Genomic DNA, 21,786 nt, shown 5'->3' with positions numbered 1-21,786 from the left:
TTATCCACCCCACAGAGAGACCGTGTCTTAGGAGGGGGAGGGGAGGGACAGGGCTAGGGCATGAGGGGGTGGTAATGGAGAGAGGCTGGGGTCTGGAGGCAGCAGGGACTAGATTTGGGGCGATCCCTCCTCAGGCAGAGGCAGGGCGGTCCCAGAGCCCTGGTCCCCTGATGACAAAGACAAATACATTAAAATTCTTGCCTCGGAGAAGAATGCAGGATAGGGAGAGCATTTCATAATCTACAATAACAGTAGCAGGGTGGGGGCGGGGGACCGGGGGGGGGCAGGGGGCTCAGAACCCAGGCAGTGGTCCCCAGGGGGTTGGTCGTTGGCCACCTGCAGCCTCCAGGGACCCCCAGAGCCCTCCAGCCGCCTGTTCAGCACCATCTGGCCTGAGTGTGTGCCCAACCTGGGCATGTCATTGAGGGTGCAGGGTCTGGAGTTGGCACTGCCCTGCAGCAACAGCAACTGTGTATAAAATTAAGAGGTGCAGGGGCTGTGTATGGCATCTGGATGCTCTTAAGGGCTAAAATGGGAGGGGCTGCACTTGGGCCATGCCCCCCTGGCTATCTCCCTCAGCCACTAGCCCCCTTCTCTAGAACGCTCCAGCACCCTGACCAGAACTCTCAGTACCCAGTACAAGGAATTAGACTGACTCAACCTGGACACCAGGGCCCTGGGGTGGGGCTCCCAGCAAACCCAGGGGCTTCCCTATATGCCTAGGCCAATGTTTCTCCATTTCCTTTCTCTTCTCCACTTGCTCATCCTTCCTTTCCTAGATCTGCCTCCTCCCCTGGGATAGGCATCTGTGGTCTTTTATTGCAACCCCAGCCCATTGTGATCCACTCGTGCCCACACTCGGAACCTTGCCTTCTCTCTGCTCACCAGGGTGTTCCTCTTATTTCTTTGGGCAGTGGCCTCATTCCCCAAGTTCAGGTGCTCCCCGCCCCTCCCATTCCAGAAGACCAGGAGCTTTCCTCTAGGTGCCTGAAGTTTCTGCCACACGGGCTTGAGGTCGTCTGTCTGTCCTCTCCACCCAGGAGCACCCTTACAGCTTGATGGCTGCTCTGGATAGCGGTGGTAGGGAGACTGGCCTTTGCTGTGGAATGTCCTGCACCACCTGTCCCTCGGCACCCCTAGGGCACACGGGGCCAGAGGGAGGAGCAGGGACTACAGCTCCCTGCCAGCCCGCTTGGTGTGATGAATGGAGCTGTCCTTCCTCCCCACGGGGCCTTTGATCTCCCCCCATGGGGAGGGGGCCAGGGGCATCAAAGACATTTTTGTGGCATTAGAGAATCAGATAAACGCCATCTCACCTGCAGCTGGCCCTCCCACCCCCTCTGGCCCCGGCCAAGTTGGGGGGAGCGGCCTGAGGCAGGGACCCACGGACCCACGAGGCCCGGCTGCAGCGAGTTCTGACCCTTCACTCTCTTGGAAGTCTGCAAGCTCCACTCTGTCGCTCGCCTACACGTGCGAGCGCTGGATCGCAGGCCATAAAGAGGTTCTTCTTGCTGTGTCCTCTCCCCTCCGCACCTCCTCCCCTGAACTCGGGCCTGATGAGGCGGGGGCTGGGGAGGAGAGTGGAGGCCTAGCGCTTCCTCCCGTGCTCAGGGAAAGGCTGAAAGAGGGGCGTGCGGCGCGGAGGCCGGGTCCCGTAAGAGGTGACCCCTCCGGAGTGTGCCCATCGGGCCGTCGAGTTCGACACCCCTAGCTGGAGCACCCAGCGCCCGGGGCCAACTTCCTCTCCTGGCCCCCGCTCCAGCATCCCACTCCGCACCGCCCCCCAACCCAAACTCCCTCATTCCTGGGAAGTTTTCTCTCTTTACAGTCAACAAACCTGTCAAACGTCTCTCTTCCAGCCCGTCCCCCATTCCTCAGCTCCTTTTCCTTCCCCCGCTAACCCTTCTCCACCCTACTTTCCCGCCCCTCCTTGCCCCCGACTCCGGGCGGCGGCCGGGGGCTCCCAGGCGGTGAGAGGCGAGGTGAGGGGGCGAGGCGGGCGGGTCCCCCAGCCACGAGCGCGCTCGGGCCCCGCCCCGGGACCTCGCTCCCGCCCTCCGCTGAGCTCCGCGCCCGCCGCCCCGGGGCGCTCGGCTCCCTCCCGAGAGTCCCGTCGCCTGACTGTCGCAACTGCCACCCCCACGGCCCCCCTGCCCCCCGCCCCCGCCCCGGCCCCGCTCCCCTCCCACCCCCACCCCCGGCTCTGATTTCTTCTCCCGAGCGAGCTCGGCAGGAGACACAGGCGCTGGCTGCCCCGTCCGCTCTCCGCCTCCGCCGCGCCCTCCTCGCCCGGGATGGGCCCCCCCGCCGCCGCCGCCGCCGCCGCCGCCCCCGCCGCCGCCGGAGCCATCGCCTCCCGGCCGCCGCCGCCGTCGCCGCGCTCGCCCTGAAGCCCGGGCCCCCGCGCGCACCGGCTGGACCCGCAGCCTCGTCCCCTGGCCGCCCCGGCCCGCGGTAGAGCTGTCACGATGCAGCCGCCTGCGCCCTCCCGCCTGAGGCTGCTGTTCCTGCTGCTCCTGTGTCCGGCGCACGTCGGCGGACTGTGGTGGTGAGTACTGCGTCTGACTGTCCCCGCGGGGCTCCTGGAGCTCGAAGGTGGGGACCTCGGGACCGATAGTGGGGCTCTGAATTGCGCTCCTGCCGCCTCCGGGCTCTACCTGTGCGCAGAGCCCAGCCGCCGGGCAGCTAGAGAGGTGAGGGGGAGGTGCGTGCCGCTCCTGCCAGCCTCCTCCAGGGGCACTTCTGAACTGCCACTTAGATATGCCCACACACCCCCGCTCCCCCCTTACATTCTACTGTGTTTCCTTCTCCTGTGTCCCACCCCAGGTTATGCGCCCAATCCAGGTCACCAAGGAATTGAATTGGCGGATGGGTAGGAAAGACATCGGGGAGACGGGCAAGATCTGTAGTCTGAGATCCGAATAAAAGAGTCTGCGAGGAGGGCTTTGGATTTAGGGGAGGAGGGCTGGATTTGGGGAAAAGAGGGGAGCAAGGTGGGAAGCCACAGGCAGGAAGACTCAAACAGCTGCCTCTTCCCCGCCCTGCTTTGCCCACAAACCCACCAGCTTCTGTCTGGGCTCCTCCAGAGTGGGCGGTAGGGGCGGGAAAAGGAGTGTAAAGGGGAAACCGAGTCAGAACCTTAGCTTTCTCTACTTCCTCCTCCCCGACCAAAGAGGAGGAAAGGCAGGAAGGGACCCAAGCCTATGCCCTTCCATATGTAGGGGTCATGGGTGAAAAAATGTGCAGCTCGGGACGTACTGGGAACCGTGGAGGGTCCTGGAGGAAGGGAGGGAGGCCTGGCCAGCCAAGGGTTGGGGACGTCTTCCCAGACCTAGCCTCTCGACTTGGCCCTAGCTAGAGCAGACGCCTAGGCAGCTAAGGTTGAGGGAACTTTGAGTCTTGGGAGGTGGACAGAGGCTGGGGAGGTGGGTGCCCGGCCGGGACCGCTCAGAGATCCGGATCCCGTAGACTTTTTTTTCCTTCTCAGTCTCAGGAGCAGCAAAGACCCGCCCGGAATAGTTGTGTTTAGAGAGGAGGGACTTGGACAATACCGCTGGTGCATCAGCCAATCGTAAGAAGGCAAGGTCTTGTCTATTTGCATATCACAATGTCACTGGCTGGATTCTCTACCCTCCACTCCTCTCCCACCCCGGGATTTGGAAGAAGGGGTGGGGCAGGCAGATCCTTCTCTTCTAGGAAGATAGCTGGATGCCCACACAGGGAGCTGCTGGCCACCATCCCACTTCCATGATGTGGGAGAGAAGTCCCTCAGGGTGTCGCTGAGGGGACAAACTGAGGACGACCGAGGTCCTGGCTAGGGAACATGCGTCCTTTGATCCTCACTTAGAATAATGCAGTAGCAGCTTTGAAATAGAGGGACCTGAGATCTAACCTCCCCCATTTGTTAAGCCTGTGACTTTGGGCAAGCCACTTCTCCCTGCTCCCAGATGTCTCAACTGTAGAACAGGGAGTCAGTCCCCCTAGCTGGCAGGCTCCATAGGAGGATTACGTGGGATGACCTACAACATAATTGGACATTAGGAGGTGCTCCTAAATGTAAGTCTCCTCCTCGACACCCCAGGTTCTGTCTAGAGTCCCCATGGGTGAAAAGGGGGATTAATTTAAATGTAAAATCCAGGGTCCCCAGCAAAATTTTGTAAAGGGATCTCTATCTCTTGTTCCCCATGCACACCTTTCCTAACTTTGCCCTTCCTCAAGGTATGGGGACAGGGGTCTCTCCCTGATGGCTGTTGCCTTCCCTTCCCCCTGCCCCATTTGTCCCAATTTTCTCATCCTTCCAGTTAAAAATACCACTTCCTCCATGAAGCTGTCTCTCTGTCTTCCCTCCCTTGCCTTCTCTGTGCTCCCACTGCACTCCATGCATTGGGCAACTATGCCAGTTATGCATTTTACTGACAACCATCTCCTCTTGGGTCTCTTTTCCCTGCTCCTGGAAGGCCAAGCGTTTGTCTTTAGGGCCCTGAAGACTGAAGGTGCTGGGGACAGTTTTATGGAGTGTTGCTGAGTTCATCTTTCTGGGGTTTGTATCCATGGGGGTTCCTTTGTTTAGGAAGGGCTGTTGGGTGGGAGCCACACCAGAGGGAGAGAGACTTGGTCCCTTGGAGACTGACCCTGAAGCTGGAAAGCAGGGAGTGGGGGAGGAGGTGAGGAAGGCAGGTGTGGGAGAACACAGAGGCCTTCATGGCCACAGCTGCAGGGCAAGCCGGGTGAAGAGTGAGGGATTGGGATGATAAGGTGTCTGGCAAATGCCTCACTCAGATGCTTCTGAGAGGCTCCTGTCATTCCTTGCCCCCCACCCTGGAGGCTTCACCATGAGTAAGAGCTTCTTCAGGCCAGGAGATTCTAGGCTGCTCCCTGATGTCTAGGACTGGTTTGCTGGACCTCTTCTCTCTGCCTCTCAGAGAAGCCAGGCCAGAGCTCTAGCGGTGGACAGGAAAGCAGCTGGCCTCGCAGCAGCCCACTGAAGTCCAGGCTGACATTCTAGCAGCAGCCAGGCTGGGAGGAGACAGGACCCCAGGAACTCTGAGAGACTGGACTGTCCCGGTCAGGAAAGGAGGGTTCTGGAGGAGAGCGGCCCAGGCCCTGGAATAGGCTCAGGGACCTGGCTCCAGGTCCCAGAGAAGTTTCCCTTCCACTTTCTTTCCCCCTCCCCCATCTTCTCCGATGCAATGCATGCTTTCTAAACTCTGCCTCTGGCCTCTGTCTGTCTCTCTCCCATCTGTAACCATATCTTTGTGAATTGCAGAATCCCAGATTCCAGGACACTGGCCAGGCTCTCTTGAGGTCATCTTGTCCAGCTTACTGCCTCCAGGCCATCCAGCCTATGCTCTGGCCCTGACAGATCCCGTTCTGGTCATCAGCTCCTACCTCTCCTATCCTGCTCCCTGCCCCCCTTCCATCCTCCCCCGGGAAGTTCTTCTCAATGTCTGACCCATCTTTATTTATACCTCCAATCAGTGGATGTAGAAAATAGCTCACTCTCACAGAATACCCAGATCAATCTCTCTTCTTCTCCCTTCCTCTTTCCTCTTTCTGTTTTATAGTTTCTATGAAAGAAACTAACCCTCCCCTTGTTCCACTAGGAAAAGCACCACTCAGTCTCACTCCCTTCCCCCATCTCATCTTGCCTCCCTTCCCTATGGAAACAGGAACAGACGCCTAGGACAGCCTCACCTCTGGTCCCTCGGGGAAGCAGGGAAAGGACCCAGGCTTCTTCCCGACACCCCAGTTTTCCAGCTGTGACCCCCCTCACCCTTTCCCATCCCCTCTTCCCCTGGGGCCCCTGACCCTTCATGGGCACTCCTGTGGCTGGCCCCCACAGACTCAGGATGGTGCGGGGGTGGGGTGGCCATCCAGCACCCCCTCCAGGCCTCCTGCCTTGGCAGCTTCCCCTGGAGGGAGACAATGGGGCTGTGAGCAGAAAAGGGCAGGGGCAAAAGGAGGCTGGCTCGGTCCAGGCCAGAGCATGCCCTGAGCCCACCAGAGTCCTGGCACTGTGACATTTCCTGCGGGGTGCAGCCCCCTCCTGCCCCGTTCTCATCAGAAGTCAGGAGTTGGTGGGGGGAGGTCAGTGGGGGGCTTGATCACCAGGGCCCAGTGAGGGGGATTCCAGAGTGTGTACTTTGATGGAGAAATCCAGCTGTGGAGGGGATGAGGCGAGGGTGGGGCGGGCAGCCAGGCCTCGGTCAGGCTGGCAGTAGGGCACCCAGCCAGCCAGAGCAGGAGGCGCTGGGGAACGCAGAAGCCAGCCCCTGGGGGCTGGAGAGGGCGCCCTCTAGCCTGCGCCTTCCTTCCTGCGGGGGGGCGGGCGGGGGGGTGTGAGATCTTGGGTGCTTCCCCTGGACTGCCTGAGGAGGAGCTCGGGGAGGGAAAGGTCGCTGGGAGGGTTCTTCACCCACTTTCCACCTGGCCTCTTGGGCTGGTTTCTCCAGCTCGGGGCCCTCTGTTGAATCCAGAAATTAGACCTAGAAAGGACTTAGAGATCATCTGGTCCAATCTGCTCACTTACAGTGACAACTCTAGCCAAAGCTCAGGGACAGGAGGTGGCTTGCCCAAGGCCCCCCAGAATGCAAGTGGCTGAGGGCTGGGACCGGGAGCCCACCTCCTGCTGAGTACCGTACCCTTGTGTGCTGTGGGGCTCAGGAAAGGGGTACAGGGCCTTCCACGGGCCCCTTCTGCTCCCCCATCCCCACCCTCACACAGTGCTCCCCACCTCAGCGTGGGAGAGCAGAAGGCACATGACGGATGCTCACTGGCATATCCAGCGGATGGTCACTGTGTCCATGCCTTTGCCTCCCACAGCCCTGACCAATGGGAAGCCCTCTTCTGCAGTGAAGTCATTCAGGGCAGGAAAAGCCCCTGCCTCTTCCAAGAGCAATGAGGAGGAGAGAAGTGTGAGGAGGTGGGAAGGGCAGCACCCAGCACAGGGCAGAGAGAACCAGATTGGGCTGGGGTGGTGGGGGGCCGTGGGGAGGCAGGGGTTAATGGAGCTGGGGCATCACTGGCTTTGATGTGGTGGTCGGGGAGTGGGGAGGGACGGGGGGAGGGGAGCAGTAATTACCGAGTTAGACAGAGCAGGACAGGACAGGCGGGCCGGGCACAGGCCCGGGCCCAGCTGCCTCAGCCGTCAGGCAACATTTTTCTGCCCCTTCTCCCCCACCCACCTCCCCCACCCCTGTGCAGCCCCCGCCCACGGCCCCAGGGCTCAGGACTCCCTCTGCTGGCTCTTGGGAGTGAGGGTCAGACTAAGGAGCGTGGGGAACTAGTGGGGGGCTGGCTGTGAGACCCTTCAGAGGAGCAGGCATCAGAAGGATCTGTGGTCCTCTCGGCCTCAAGAATCCACCGACCGAGGAGCGCTCGATGGGGAAGGGAGGGGTCCTGGAGGGCGCTCCTGGTCCACGGGCTGGGCTGACAGGGGAGGAGGAGACACTGGGATCCAGGCTAAGTAAGGGCAGAGAGTCGGAGAAAAGCATGTTCTCAGGAATTCACAAACGCTCCTGATTGCCCGTGTGCTGTGCAGGCCCAGGAGATGATTAAGGGTGTGAATGGGAAGACAAAACACTTGTGGAAGTCCACTCTCTGGACAGGCTCGTTTCACAGGTAACCTGGGAAGTAGGCAGGTATTATTTATTTCCATTTTACAGTTGACGACACTGAGGCTCAGAAGGTTAAGTATCATCATCCATTCCACCAATGATAAGTGCCAGCTTCCCTTGCTAGGGACTTGCTGACATCATAGAACCAGCAAATGGCAGAGCCCAGATACACACCCAAGTCCGATGGATCTTCAAACCCCTGAGTGTGTTCTGCTAATGACGTTTACTTCTTCCTGAGGGCCTTGTCTCGAGTGAGTTCATATCTAATTGGAGAGAGAGGACAAGAAAACATGACAAAATAATTATGCCCCTCGCAGCATAACAAACCCCCCCCAAATGAGTGCCACTTGGAGCGATGCAAGTCGGGGAGGTCAGTGAGGGCTGGGGCCCAGGGGAGGCTCCTTAGAGCAGGTGGGATCTGAGGCGAGTTTGGAGAGATGCTGGGTGAGATTTTGATGACTTAGGGGTGGCGAGGGGCGGCTCTGAGTTAGCCAACCCTGCTCAGAGTAAGGGCTATGTGGAGGATGGCATGCGAGGCCACACGAGGTATCTGAAGACCACAGGTGGCCGCTTCCTCCAGTCCCTTTGGTTTTTAAAATATTCACCTAAATTTCTCGCAGCGGGGATCCCTCCACTGAGTGGCCAGGGTCAGTCACCTCTCTTCTCACCGTGCTCACCTGTACAATAAGGGTGAAGTGGGTGGAGCTGGACTAGAGTATCTCTGACATTCTCTTCCGCCCTCTGAATCCAGGGATGGAAAGGTAAGTTAGGCCAGAAATCCAGGCCTCCAAGGCTTAGATCTACAGATGTTGTCAGTAGGAACTGGCTGCCCCCTGACCAAGGTCCCTGGGAGGGAGATCTTGGCACAGGCCGTGCCAGCTAGAATGGCCAAACCCAGGCTTGTCCCATCTTGTCTACATACTGATTTCTTTTAGGGCTAGTCTTGTTTTTTCTATGCTGGAGTGACTATTTGTTTAGGATCTCAGATCCTACATGTTATATATTATATATTTCCTACCACCACTGTGCTCCCGTCACCGCCCCCGCTCCAAACACGCAGATGCTCCCAAACGGGCACATCCTCTCTGGGCTGATCTCAGACGGATGCTAACTCAGAGGCCCTGACAGCAGAGTTCATTCCCTAAGGAAGCAGAAGGGAAGAAAGGAGGGTAAAGGAAGAAGGGAGATGGGGGAGTTCTTTCTTGATGCTCTTAAAGATGGTGTTAAAGTTAGATGGGATATTCAAGCCTCTCTCGCCAACTCCTCATTTTTCTGAAGCCCAGAGAGGGAACTGATTTGCCCAGAGTGGCTCAGCTCACCCAGAGCTGACAGAGACCAGGGTACAAAAGCGAGGCCTGTTGTTTTGCCCAGTGCTCCTCTGCCATCCCCTTCGGAGTTTCCTTTCCTGTGACTGAAGGTGGGAGTGAGGACAGGAGGGCAGGGGACAAGCTAGTCCCTTGGGATTCTAGCCGCTACTATTGCCCATCCCTCCTCCTGACTGGCTTGTAAACAAGCCTAGTTCCCAGGCAGCCAGCCAGCCTGGGGAGCCAGACCCGGACCAGAAACCGACTCTGGGGCAGCCCCTCAACGCTGTGAAGGGCCAGCCAGCCCCACCTCCTGGAGGGCCCTGCCTCTCATGCTCCTCTCGCTTCCTCTCCTATCTCAAGCTCCTGGGAAAAAGACAAGGTCAAGAGGTGTTTCCCTCTCTTGCCTGCATACCCACACCGTCTCCTGCTTTCCTAGTGCAGGAGGAGGGAGAGGAGACGGATAGGGTAGAGTAACCTTGGGAAGATAAGGCCAGTCAGCCTTGGGAAAGCAGGGAGTTAGCAGAGGGCAGGATTGGGGAGGGGAGAGTGGGGAACTTAGCGGCATGGGGGTGGGGCGGGGAAGATGGGTTTGCAGGGCCCCAGACTCCCAGGTGGAGTTCTGGACATGCAGGTGGCAGAATAGGAGCTGGACAGCTGTGGGCAGGCCCGCTTCCCTGCCTCTGAATGCGGCGGGGGAAAAAGAAAATGTTTGAGGAAGGTAATTAGGAGTCATGAAACCACATGTGGACAGGGGCCTGGGCTCAAGTGAGGACCTTCTCCTTAGATGGCTCATTCATTCATTCAGAAACATGTATTAAATGGTATTCATTGTAGTATTATAGTAATTGTTCATAATATGCAAATTTTCATTAAAAAATGGGAGGGGGGAATACAAATTAAGTAGCTAAAAATCTGCCATGGGAGACAAAAGAAAATGACAGTCCTAACTCTCAACGTGCTTGCTCCATAGTCTTATCTGCCGACCTTGTACAACCATGCTGGAAGCTGCCCCCCAATCCTTTTTGTAATGAAGTGGGATAAGTAGGTGGAAGGGGGAAGGAGAGAGAGAGAGAGAGAGAGAGAGAGAGAGAGAGAGAGAGAGACACAGGTAAGGACAGGGTTGGGGCTGGACCTTCCCAGGCTACAGTTGGAACGCAGTGATGGGCAGGTCCTAAGCATGGAGGAAGAAAGGTCTGGACTATAAGTCTGTCCACTGAGGAGAGAACCTTGGCTCCTGGACTACTTGGGTAGGGGTGATGACAATAACCTGATAGGGTGGTGGTGTGTGTGTGTCACAGGGGGTGGTAGGAGATCTTAAAGGACTGAGCTTACACATCTTCCTGCAACCACATCTTCAAACGTCTCACTCCTCAGTGTTGAGAAGTTCTAGCTTAAGACCTAAATTCCTCCTGCTGCTATGTAAGCCCATTACATCTCCTTGCTCTGGGGCCAGAACGTGCCTAGTCAGCACATACCTACAGGGCAAATGGGGACAGTGGGGCGGATGCACACGAAGGCTAAACTGAAAAGTAGGCCATCTTGACCTTTGGCACCTATCCACCAGCATTTTCCTCATCATTTTCCATCTCTTGGTGCCGCTTCTCCCCACCCAAAATTTTATTCTGCCTTCCGCTAAAGGATTTTTGAGTGGCTTCAAATTACTCTCAGCCCCCAAGTGCTCAAATAAGAGCAATCCAATTAAAGTGGTTCCACCCGGGTGTCAGTACCTAGCCAGTATAACCTTCAGGGGTATGGTGTATGGCAACCAAAAGCTTGTCTTGCTGCCATCCTGCTCTGAAAAGGTCACAGACCCTGGAGCAGGAGAAGGGTCAGTGTCACTTACTTTACAACAATGCTTCAGAGACTCAGTCCCCAGTTCCTTCCTCCTGCTCTCCTGTTCAGGGAAACAGGGGATATCAGGGTGGGAGGGCCCACTTTAGAGATCAAAGCTTCACCTTCCTATTTGACAGAAAGAGAAATCCGGGCTAGAGAGAAGGTATGACTTTCCTCAGAGGCTCCATTCCCTAGCCACTCTAACATCCTGTGGCTTTCTATATCTCTGGGATTGCCACTACTTTTCTAGCATCAGGGCTGATCAGCTGACACATTGCCAGCTTGTGGTCCACTAAGACCAGATCCTTCTCTGTCACTGTCTACTTTTCTTTGGTATCTCTTTATGATATATACTTTCTTTTCTTTGACAGCCTTCTTGATCTTTCTTCGGTTAATTTCCTCCTTGTCTCCCTTTTGGGCTAGGCCTGTTGAATTTTAACTGTGGCCTACCTGGTGCCAGGTGCCTTCACTTTGAGTCAAATTCCTATAAGGATTTATTAATGAAGATGTACACAGAAGGTTAATACTGAATCCTTGCTCTATAGCAATTTCAGTCTAGAACCTAATTAAGAGGGGACACACAAATGGAATAGTAAGAGAACCAGACAGGATAATCTGAATTTCAGTTGTGGGGAGCTGGTGGGTGAAGAGGCATGTCACAGCTCCTGGCTGTGGGCTGGGCAGGGCTGGTCTCCCTCCCCTCCCCCAGGCTCTTTGAGTTACACCCCTGATCTGCTGTTCTTTGCTTCCCAGGGCCGTGGGCAGCCCCCTGGTCATGGACCCTACCAGCATCTGCAGGAAGGCACGGCGGCTAGCAGGGCGGCAGGCTGAGTTGTGCCAGGCCGAGCCAGAAGTTGTGGCCGAGCTAGCGCGGGGCGCCCGGCTAGGGGTTCGAGAATGCCAGTTCCAGTTCCGCTTCCGCCGCTGGAACTGCTCCAGCCACAGCAAGGCCTTTGGGCGCATCCTGCAGCAGGGTCAGTGTGGGGAGGAGACCAGGAGGGGGCTGCTTTCTCTTCGCTGGGGGATCAGAGGAGAGGGTGGAGGTTTGGGTAGGCTGCCTGAGCCCCACTTCTCCCACGGGTCAAAGGGCACCCTGCCCTGATCCTGTCTCCCAACCCCTCATCACACTGCCTGGCCCACCGCATTCCCCCAGTACCCAGCTTTGGTCCTGCTGTCTGACTGCCCCTCCCCGCCCCCGCAGACATCCGGGAGACGGCCTTCGTGTTTGCCATAACGGCCGCGGGCGCCAGCCACGCCGTCACGCAGGCCTGCTCCATGGGCGAGCTGCTGCAGTGTGGCTGCCAGGCGCCCCGCGGCCGGGCCCCGCCCCGTCCCCCCGGCCTGCCAGGTACCCCTGGGCCCCCGGGCCCCGCGGGCTCCCCCGACGGCAGCGCCGCCTGGGAGTGGGGAGGCTGCGGCGACGACGTGGACTTCGGGGATGAGAAGTCGAGGCTCTTTATGGACGCGCAGCACAAGCGGGGACGCGGAGACATCCGTGCGTTGGTGCAACTTCACAACAACGAGGCGGGCCGGCTGGTGAGTCTGGGCAGGATGTGTAAGGCTGTGTGTGTGTGGAAATGCGTGTGTGGAAATGTGTGAACGTGGGCAGCTTTGAAAGGATGTGGGAGAGTGTGGTATGTGCGGAGGACTGAGTTTGTGGAAGGGTGTGGGGAAGTGAGGGTGTGAGTGAGGGTATGCAGTGTAGGAGTTCGTTAATGTGTGCAGGGGAGCCAGCGTGGCCATGGGGACCACTTGGGAAGATTGGCTGGGGGCCTGGATGGACATGTGGGAGGGGAAGTGGCCAGCCTAGAAGAGGGAGTTACTTGGGGGGCCTGGGAGGGCCTGGGGCTGATGGCCCAGGGGGCAGGGTAGGGAGGGGACACCCAGGGAAGAGGACCCAGGGCCTTTAGGGACCTAAGATAGGGAGGACATACCTCTGAGACAGGACATGTGGGGCAAAGCTTGGGGTAGGTAGGGAGCTGGCTGCCAGGGCAGGGGCAGAGGAGGGAGACAAAGGCTGGGGATGAAAGAAAGGATAGAGGTGAGGTAAAGGTATGGGGTCTGGAGGTAGGGGAGCCGGGAGAAGTGGGGGAGGCCTGGAAATGGACTAAACAGGTCCAAGGGAAAATGGGCTTGGAAAGGAGAGAAGAACGAGAAGTAGATCCTGATGGTAGAAGGGGGTCAGGCAGAGGCCGGAAAGCTGTGATTGAATCTGGGCACTTAACTGGCTGCCCAGCAATCCCAGACCAGCCCCTGTCCAGAGCCCTGGCAGCTTCTCCCCTTCCCTCTGTGATGATGAGGGTCCCATGAGCTCCTGTTTAGGGACTAGAAGCAGTCTGAGTCACATGTTTACAGGAGGCGATGGGGGGAAAGAGAAGGGGCCTGGGAGCGGGAGGGAGATGTACAGGTCTGTAGATCAGGTTGGCCCCTGGACTCTGAGCTTCTGGAAATGATCTTCCTGGGGCGTCTGACCCCTTAAATCCCTAGTGGGGTTGTGAGTCTTCAACCCCAGCTTCAGACATAAATAGTAAATAAAGGGCAGGACTCCTGGGTTCCAGTTCTCAGTAGTGCATCCACAGTGGGCCCTCCTGTACCGTATGCCTCAGCTCTAGGTTGTGCTAGGGACCCCCCCCCCACACACATCCTATGTCTTCTAGGGTTCCGGCCTGAGGCATTGGGCAGGGGGGTGAGAGGGGGACCAGAGAGGAATGTCCAGACAGGCCCACATACCTGTCGGAGAGGGTTGGGGAGGGGTGGCGGAGACAGAGCCCAGGCGGCCTGCTCTGCCTGGGGCCCTGAGGAGCAGGAATGAGGGGATTGGCCTGGCAGGAGGAATAGGGTGCGAAGCTGCCACCTTCCCCACCCGCCTCCCTCCAGGGAGAATCTCTCCCCTGCTGTCCATTATGCTTTCTCCCCCATTCCCTGGCTTTGGATCCTGGAACCTCTACGCTGCATAGTGACCCCCACTCCCCACTTCTCCTACTTCTCCATCATTCTTCCTCCTCCTCTCCGGGCTGTGGGGCCCTTGATTTCCTCCTCCCCACTTTGCGCTCTCCTGTTCTGTTTGTTTGTTTTTGGTCTCTGCTCTTTTCTTTCTTTCATCCACCACCCTCCCCATCTTATTTTCTGTCGGTCTTCTGGGCCTCGCCGTGTCCCGCCTTCTGGATCTGTCTCCATCCGCCCGCGTCTCTGCTCCCCGCAGGCCGTGCGGAGCCACACGCGGACTGAATGCAAGTGCCATGGCCTGTCGGGCTCCTGCGCGCTGCGCACCTGCTGGCAGAAGTTGCCCCCGTTCCGCGAGGTGGGCGCGCGGCTGCTCGAGCGCTTCCACGGCGCCTCGCGTGTCATGGGCACCAACGACGGCAAGGCTCTGCTGCCCGCTGTCCGCACGCTCAAGCCGCCTGGCCGCGCTGACCTACTATACGCCGCCGACTCGCCCGACTTCTGCGCCCCCAACCGGCGCACCGGTTCGCCGGGCACGCGCGGCCGCGCCTGCAACAGCAGTGCCCCGGACCTCAGTGGCTGCGACCTGCTGTGCTGCGGCCGCGGCCACCGCCAGGAGAGCGTGCAGCTCGAGGAGAACTGTCTGTGCCGCTTCCACTGGTGCTGCGTGGTGCAGTGCCACCGCTGCCGCGTGCGCAAGGAACTCAGCCTCTGCCTCTGACCCATCGCCCGGCTCCCCAGACTGCGCGCAGAGCCGCCTCTCGGCACCTGCGGGACCTCTGGGCGCCAGCAGGGGGCGTTGCCAGCTTTCCCCTGGGAAAGTCCATCTCCCAGGCCTCTCTGGAAACTGTGAGGCGGTGGGGCTTGAGATATACGCCCGCTCATCAAGACCCAGGGCACCGGAGGAGCCTCCAAGGGGCGCTCCCGGGGGCTTCTGGGGGAGACCTTCTCTCTCCTCGGCCCCCAGATAGAAACCAAAGAGCCAGTTTCTAGGCCTCGGGATGCGGGGCTCCTCAGAACTGCTGGCCATGGGGTGGGTGGGTGCATTTAGTATCAATAAAAATATTTAAATCAATAGGACTGGGCCCATAGTTTGGAGGAGGGCTGCCATGGGGACAGGCTCTGAAAGGAGTGAGTAAAGGGAGATGGTTTTGATAGAACTAGCCTCTCAGGGGTCATCACCCTGGTTCCCTATCTTCCCCCTACCGGACTGGGCTCCTCTGGCAACGAAGATTACCAAAGCTCTCCCTTGGCATTCTTCTTGTTCTCTCTAGTACACATCTGCCTTGAATCTGCAGGCTGGGGGAGAGCTAGGATGCCTCTTCAAAGGAGCAGACTGAGAGGGTCTAGAGACAGAGGACCAGAACCTCCGGTGGCGCACTCGGTTCTCACCACAGCCCTTGTCCTAACTCTGGGGCGGGGCTGTGGGGACACCTTTATCTGTCTTTCTGTTTCTGTGGCCCCTGGGGAATTCGAGGGTAGACTTCTAGGGCCACCCAAACTCATAGGATTAAAGCACTTTATAAACTGTAGAATGTGATGAAAATGTTATTAGTAACATCAGATTTTGTTACCATCAAAACTAACTTCACCCCCATTAACATTGAAAAGACTGCCCAGAATGGCATTTCCAATCACGCTTAGAGGGAGATGAAGCGAAGTTGTCCCAAAGTTTCTCTTGGCATCCAATCACATTTCCTTCTTTCTGATTCCTCTCAGAAAGCTGATGGTGAGGGTAAAGGGACAGAAGAAGGATTTGGGGTTCTGGATTCGCCAGAACTGGGCCTCAGGCCTCCATCTAACTCCAGAGAGAATGAGAGAGGATGTAGCCCAATGGCTGGGATTCAGAGCCCCCAATTTTCCCACAGTACAAATACTGCAGTGGGGAATGACTCTCCCATCAAGGTATGCAGGGCGAAGCATGAGCATTAGATTCAGACACTCTGGGTTGGAAACTAGCGCTGCTGCTTACAAGTTTACAGTATAGGCCATGTTAGCCTCGGTTTCTTTACCTATGCAATGGGAATATCATTCTGTTTCAGTTATCCCTTGCTGCATAACAAACAACCCCAAAGTAACTACTTCTCATGATCCTTTAGGTCAGGAATTTGTCAGGACTCAGCTGCATGGTTCTGCTCCTTATGAGAGAACTATTGGCTCTGGTCATTCACTTGGCTAATTCTGCTGGTGGTTCGGCTGGACTGGACAGTCCCAGATGCTTCACTCACATACCTCTAGTGCCCCAGAGCTTCTCCAGTGGCCTCCTCTCCATGTAACTAGCTTGGGCTTCCTTATGACATGGTGGCCTCAGTGTAGTCAGACTTCTTACATAAGGCTGGCATTCAAAATAGACTGTACCAAACTTGAAGGCAGAAACTGAAAGTGTCTTCTTAAAGTCCAGGCTTAGAAGTTACCCAGCATCACTGTCACTCCTTTTTGGTTGACACAAGTCACAGAACCAGCCGAAAGTCAAGGGAAGGGGAAACACACTCCACCTCTCAAAGGGACAGAGGCAAAGAATTTATAACCATCATAATCTATCCACATCCTCATAGAATTGTGGGAAGGATTTTTTTGAGATATGCAAAGCACTTAGCATTTGACAATAATTTATGACAAATTTGTGTTTAATAAATGGTAGTTACTGTGAAAAAGGGGATAGAGAGCTATGCTTTTGCAGGCGTTGGGCAGGCCCTGATTGCAAATGAAGATACCCAACTCAAACTAGCTTAGGCCAAAGGGAATTAATTAATGGATCTTATACCTGGGAAGTCCAGGGGTAAGTCTGAATTTAGGCACAGCTGAACCCAGGGGCCCAAATGATTGATGTCATTGAACACTCTCTCTTTCTCTCTCCCTCCCTCTCTCTCTCTCTCTCCCCCCCCTTTCCCTCTCTCTCTCTCCCCCATCTTCTTCCCTAAACCCCCACCCCCATGTCTATTGTTTCCGATTGTCTCTGTCTCTCTTTTCACACTGTCCTTATGCTCTCCTGCTGCAGAGAGACTTCCTTTATATGGTAGCCGTATGTCTACATTCTTAGTGCTGCTAATCCAAAAAGTAATGGCTTTCCCAACAGAAGTCCTAAGGAAGCTGGGATCAGGTCAGCTTGGGTCACTTGCCTATCCCTGAACTAATAACAATGTTGAGGAAAATGTACCACCATGACTGGGATTGGCAGCCCCCCTAGGACCACAGGGAATGGGGGCACAGGGAGGGCACATTACTTCAAATGAAACAGAGGGAAGGGGAACTCATCCTGGATGTGACAGACCCTAACCATGGCTTTCAGTGCATCTTCCCTGCCCTGACAATGGCCCCGGATCCACCTGTATGACCTAGCCTGGTTCAGCCCTCAAAGATCACATTGGGGCTCCAGAGTGAAGCCTGTATGTAGAAGGGGTATAAGGCTTCAGTGAGAAGGAATGGGCATCTGGGTTTTCTTCCTTCCTTCCTCCTTCCCTTCCTCCCCCTTCCTCCCTTCCTTCCCCTTCCTCACTTCCTCCCCCTCCTCCCTTCCTTCCTTCCTCCCTTCCTCCCCTTCCTTCCTTCCTCCCTTCCTTCCTTCCTCTCCCTCCTCCCTTCCTCCCCTTCCTCCCTTTCTCCCTTCCTTCCCCTTCCTCCCCCTCCTCCCTTCCCTCCCTTCCTCCCTTCCTTCCTTCCTCCCTTCCTCCCCTTCCTTCCTTCCTCCCTTCCTTCCTATCTTCCTTCCCCTTCCTCCCTTCCTTCCCCTTCCTCCCTTCCTCCTCCTTCCCTTCCTCCCCCTCCTCCCTTCCCCCCTTCCTTCCTTCCTCCCTTCCTTCTCCCTCCTCCCTTCCCCCTTCCTCCCTTCCTCCCTTCCTATCTACCTTCCCCTTCCTCCCTTCCTTCCCTTTCTTCCCTTCCTCCCCCTTCCTCCCTTCCTTCCTTCCTCCCTTCCTTCCCCTTCCTTCCTCTTCCTCCCTTCCTCCCTCCCTTCCTCCCTTCCTTCCCCTTCCTCCCTTCCTTCCCCTTCCTCCTCCCTCCCTTCCTCCCCCTCCTCCCTTCCCCCCCTTCCTCCCTTCCTTCCTTCCTATCTACCTTCCCCTTCCTCCCTTCCTTCCCTTTCCTCCTTTCCTTCCCCTTCCTCCCTTCCTTCCCCTTCCTCCCTTCCTCCCCCTTCCTCCCTTCCTTCCTTCCTCCCCCTCCTCCCTTCCTCTCCCTTCCTCCCTTCCTTCTTTCCTCCCCTCCTTCCCCTTCCTCCCTTCCTCCCCTCCTCCCTTCCTCCCTTCCTTCCCCTTCTTCCCTCCTTCCCTTTCCTCCCTTCCTTCCCCTTCCTCCCTTCCTCCCCCTCCTCCCTTCCTCCCTTCCTTCCTTCCTTCCTTCCTTCCTATCTTCCTTCCCCTTCCTCCCTTCCTTCCCTTTCCTCCCTTCCTCCCCCTCCTCCCTTCCCCCCTTCCTCCCTTCCCCCGTCCCTCCCTTCCTTCCTTCCTTCCTTCCTTCCTTCCTTCCTTCCTTCCTTCCTTCCTTCCTTCCTTCCTTCCTTCCTTCTTCCTCCTGGCTCCCTCCAGTCAAATACCTGGGCTTCAGGGAAGTGTCATGGAGAATTTGTACTCAGAGTCTCTTGAACCTTGGCTAACTTACCAAGGCGGGGGAGTGGAACCAGTATTGTGGGCCACATGGTGGAAAAATGAAGCACTGTAAGGATAGGGTTTTCAAAGCTCTGCCTTCTCCAGCGCTCCCTGGCCGTGTACAATGCTTACTGTTTTTTAAAAGTCTGCTGCACTTTTCTCAGGGGCCACCAGAGGGCGCACAGAGCCCAGCTTCCCTAATAACAGGGTTCACAGATAGGACCTGCAGGACATCTGGGGGAACTCAGAGAGCTGTGGGCAGGAGAGGGTAGGATGGAAAGGAAGTAAGGAGGCCCACGGAGAGCTCGGGTCAAGCTGCTAGAGTTCCAGACTGTCTGAGACCTCCGGGCTGACCCAGATTTAGGGCTGGGATGCCTGCCTCTGTCTCTACTGCCAGGTTCCGTGGCGGGGGGCGAGGGGGGTAGTGGTGGTGGTGATATGGGGTGTGTGATGCTGGATATCTTCCTCCATGATGCTAGAGAGGGAAACTGAGGCAGTGGCAGAGACTGACACCACCCCAAGCAGGTTAAAAGGAATTCAGTGGAAGTAGCGTGACACAGTGAAAAAAAGCCTAGTTTGCTAGCTTGACCTGGGTCAAGTCAGTTAACCTCTCTGAGCCTCAGTTTCCCCAGAATGAAATGAGGTTCCTGACAGCACATTGTGAGAGTGCTTGCAGTCGTTAAACTGGCACTCACGTGTTAGCGTCCATCTTCTGTGACCAGTAGGGACTGGGAACTGCAGCAAGAGTCTGGGAACTGCCTTCTATGAAAGGTGAGAGTGATGGCCCAGGAGGCACCATTTTAACAATTATCCTGGTCCTCTTTAAGCTCAGAGATGGCTCTGCACTTTTGCACTGCTGCCTGGGAGCGGGGCTGGAAGCAGAGCTCAGAAATGCCCCATCACCTCAACCCCCCTTGCTCACCCAGCTGCTCAGCCCCAGGCACAGTCCGAGACATCGAGGTCCCCCGCTGGCTGAGTGGTGGGGGAATGTGGAACTGGGGAGATGGGGGAAGAGCACAGAGGCACTCCAGATGTGTGCATGACCACATCAGGAACAGTTGGAACACAGGCAGATGGGTGGGGAGGCCGGCAGGAAGGCCCAGGATCAGCCTGAGGCTGAGGGCTCAGGAAGCATTTCCGCTTCCTTTCAATGACCTAACATACAGGAGTTTGGGAGACTGGAGCTGCCCTTACCTTGCTGAGGGGCCATGGTCCCTGAGGCCTGGACAATAGGACAAAGAGCTCCCTTATCAGTCTGGGGCTCCTTCCCTTTCTTCTTCACGAAGATAACCTTCTCTGGCAGAGCATCAGGACTGAGGCCGGGCTGGGCTCGGCTGGGGCAGTGAGGGTCCCACCTGTTCTCACCCTGGCGCCTCCCTAGCCCCCCCTTCCCTGCAACCTCCTACAGAGCCACCACAGCTGGAACCATTCTCCGCGCTGCCTTTCACCCCTGGTGCTCCCCCCAACCAGTGGTCTCAGGCGGTGGCTCCAGGGGCTGGGGCCAGAACCCAGGGCAGGGCCAGGGTGGGGCCTGGGGGCTGCTGATAGGGGCTTGCCCATGGCATGGGTCCTCTGGCGCTGGGGATCCTGCTGCAGACACTCTGGGCTTCATCTTCACACATGCCAAGGCCATGTGCCTACATACGCCCTCACCTCCCTGGGCTGAGGTGAAGCACTCCAGACGGGCACTCCCGGACCCTCAAGACATCAGGCCCGTACCATGCCTGAATGCAAGCAAGGCTTGGGTATTGTTTACTTCCTGGAGTTTTCAAAGAAAGGGTCTTCTCCTTCTCCCTTACACTTCTGTATTTCATGAACAGCGGAGGGTAGGGGAGCAAAAAAACATCCTCAGCCGATGAAGGCCAGAGGAAAAAAAAAAATCAGCCACTCAGCCAGGTCAGTAGCATTTCCCAGGTGTGGTCCTCAAGAAAATCACTTGGGGCATCGGTTAGAAATGCAGACCCCTGGGTCTTGCCCCTGGAAAGGCTGAGTCAGCTGCACGGGCCCAGAATCAGAATTTGCCTCAATGGCCTACCCTAGGGGATATTTACATCCGATGCATCACCTGTGGGAAATGCGGAGCAGTAGATGCAGATTAAGGAGGTCTGCAACCTGAATTATGCACTCATTCCCTTATCACATGGGGCCTGTTCCTAATCCTTTCTGGGCCTCAGTTTCCCCAACAGCCAATGGGAATTTGACTCCCAAGCTTGGCTTGTCCCTGCTGGTGCCCTCTGCCACTCTGGGCTCATGCCTCCTTCCCGGGTTGAAAGTGGTCCTGCCCTGCCCCTCCCCATACCCTTCCCAAACTCTAGATCCAAGCCGTCCCTGTGTCTGCAGCATGGTGGGGGAGAGTGGGGAGGGGAGGGGGTGGCTGGGGTCAAACAAGGCTCTGGCTGACGCAGACTGCTTCCTGCCCCCCCCCGGCTGTTTTCCTGCTGTCCAGCCAGACTGCTCCCCCCACTGCCCCACCCTCACCCCCAGCAGCCTCAAGCCCTTAATTCCCGACAGCTGCAGTGGTTGCCAGCAGAGATGGGGGAAAGGAGGGGGAGTATGCCGTCAGCCTGCTGTTGATCAGGCCGCCCTCATCACCTGACAGTCTGGGGACAAGGAAGGCCCCACCCCTCTCCTTCAACTGCCCAGGGATGGGCAATCCCGGGAAGGGGCCCCTTTTGTCTCAGAGCCCAGAGGCTCTGGTAGTTTATCCTTAAACCAGGAGGGGCTCTCTTCAGAGAGAGGGGGCAGTGAGGTTGGGAGGGAGGTGTATGTGTAGAGTGGGAGGTTTGTGCCCATTTTACAGAGGAGGATGTCAAGGCCACAGTGGGAGTAGGTTTCACTATCAGGGCCCAGGTTAGAACCAGAAACAGAAGCTGGAGCCTCTGTCCCCAACCCTCTGGCTCTCAGACCCTTACCTGAGTCTAGTACACGCATCCCATATTGAGGTGAGCCCAGTGTTCAGCTGGGGTGTGAGGGCAGAAAGGGATCCCAGAGAGGAGTGGGCCTGAGCCAGGAGGCTGGTGTTGGGGAGCTCTCAGAGGACCAAGTACAGCTGGCAGGGCCAAGGTAAGACCTGGAGCATCTGTAGGCAGGGCCCAGGCGAGCAGTACGTAATGCTGGGGCCGCTGCTGCTGTGCTCTCACTGGGTTTGGTTCCAGCTCTTCCACTAACTTGCTGTGAGAACTTGAGTAAGTCATGACCCTCTCTGAGCTTCAGTATTTTCTTGTGAAATAAAAGGGGACATAATAAGATGACCTTGAAACACAATTTTAGGATTAAAAGGCTCTCTAATCCCTCCTCCTAGGGTGTGCCACCCCGGGGTGCTCTGCTCCCAGACAAGCATTCACTGGTGTCCCAGTAATTTTACCTTCATTGGCTCACTGACTAGATGAGGTTGGGCCTCATTAACCTCATTTCACAGAGGCAGCGGGTGGCTCAGGGTCCAGGAGGCACCTGTTGTAGGTCACACAGCGAACAAGAGCAAGATCTAGAGGCTGCCAAACC

At 56.9% G+C, this 21,786-nt stretch overlaps 2 protein-coding genes across 2 annotated transcripts in view; one reads left to right on the top strand and one right to left on the bottom strand.

The window, feature by feature from the left end:
* PRKAG3 (protein kinase AMP-activated non-catalytic subunit gamma 3) overlaps window positions 1-2,350 on the bottom strand; it is a 29,347-nt gene extending 26,997 nt beyond the window's left edge. The window contains 2 exon segments of the mRNA XM_089915906.1: window positions 1,917-2,098; window positions 2,196-2,350. Of these exon segments, the coding sequence (XP_089772032.1) occupies window positions 1,917-2,098; window positions 2,196-2,350 (337 nt within the window).
* Window positions 2,351-2,398: 48 nt separating this feature from the next.
* Window positions 2,399-14,595, top strand: WNT6 (Wnt family member 6). The gene is made up of 4 exons (XM_022568310.2): window positions 2,399-2,548; window positions 11,510-11,730; window positions 11,958-12,292; window positions 13,959-14,595. Exons 1-4 carry the CDS (start codon window positions 2,469-2,471, stop codon window positions 14,418-14,420), a joined length of 1,098 nt encoding a protein of 365 aa, XP_022424018.1. The 5' UTR covers window positions 2,399-2,468; the 3' UTR covers window positions 14,421-14,595.
* Window positions 14,596-21,786: the final 7,191 nt, after the last annotated feature.

The sequence above is a fragment of the Delphinapterus leucas genome, chromosome 8 (assembly GCF_059928025.1).
Source record: "Delphinapterus leucas isolate spDelLeu-1000000601 "Yukka" chromosome 8, BTC_Dleu_Yukka2, whole genome shotgun sequence".
NCBI classification, from domain to species: domain Eukaryota; kingdom Metazoa; phylum Chordata; class Mammalia; order Artiodactyla; family Monodontidae; genus Delphinapterus; species Delphinapterus leucas.
This window is presented reverse-complemented; position numbering and strand designations above follow the sequence as displayed.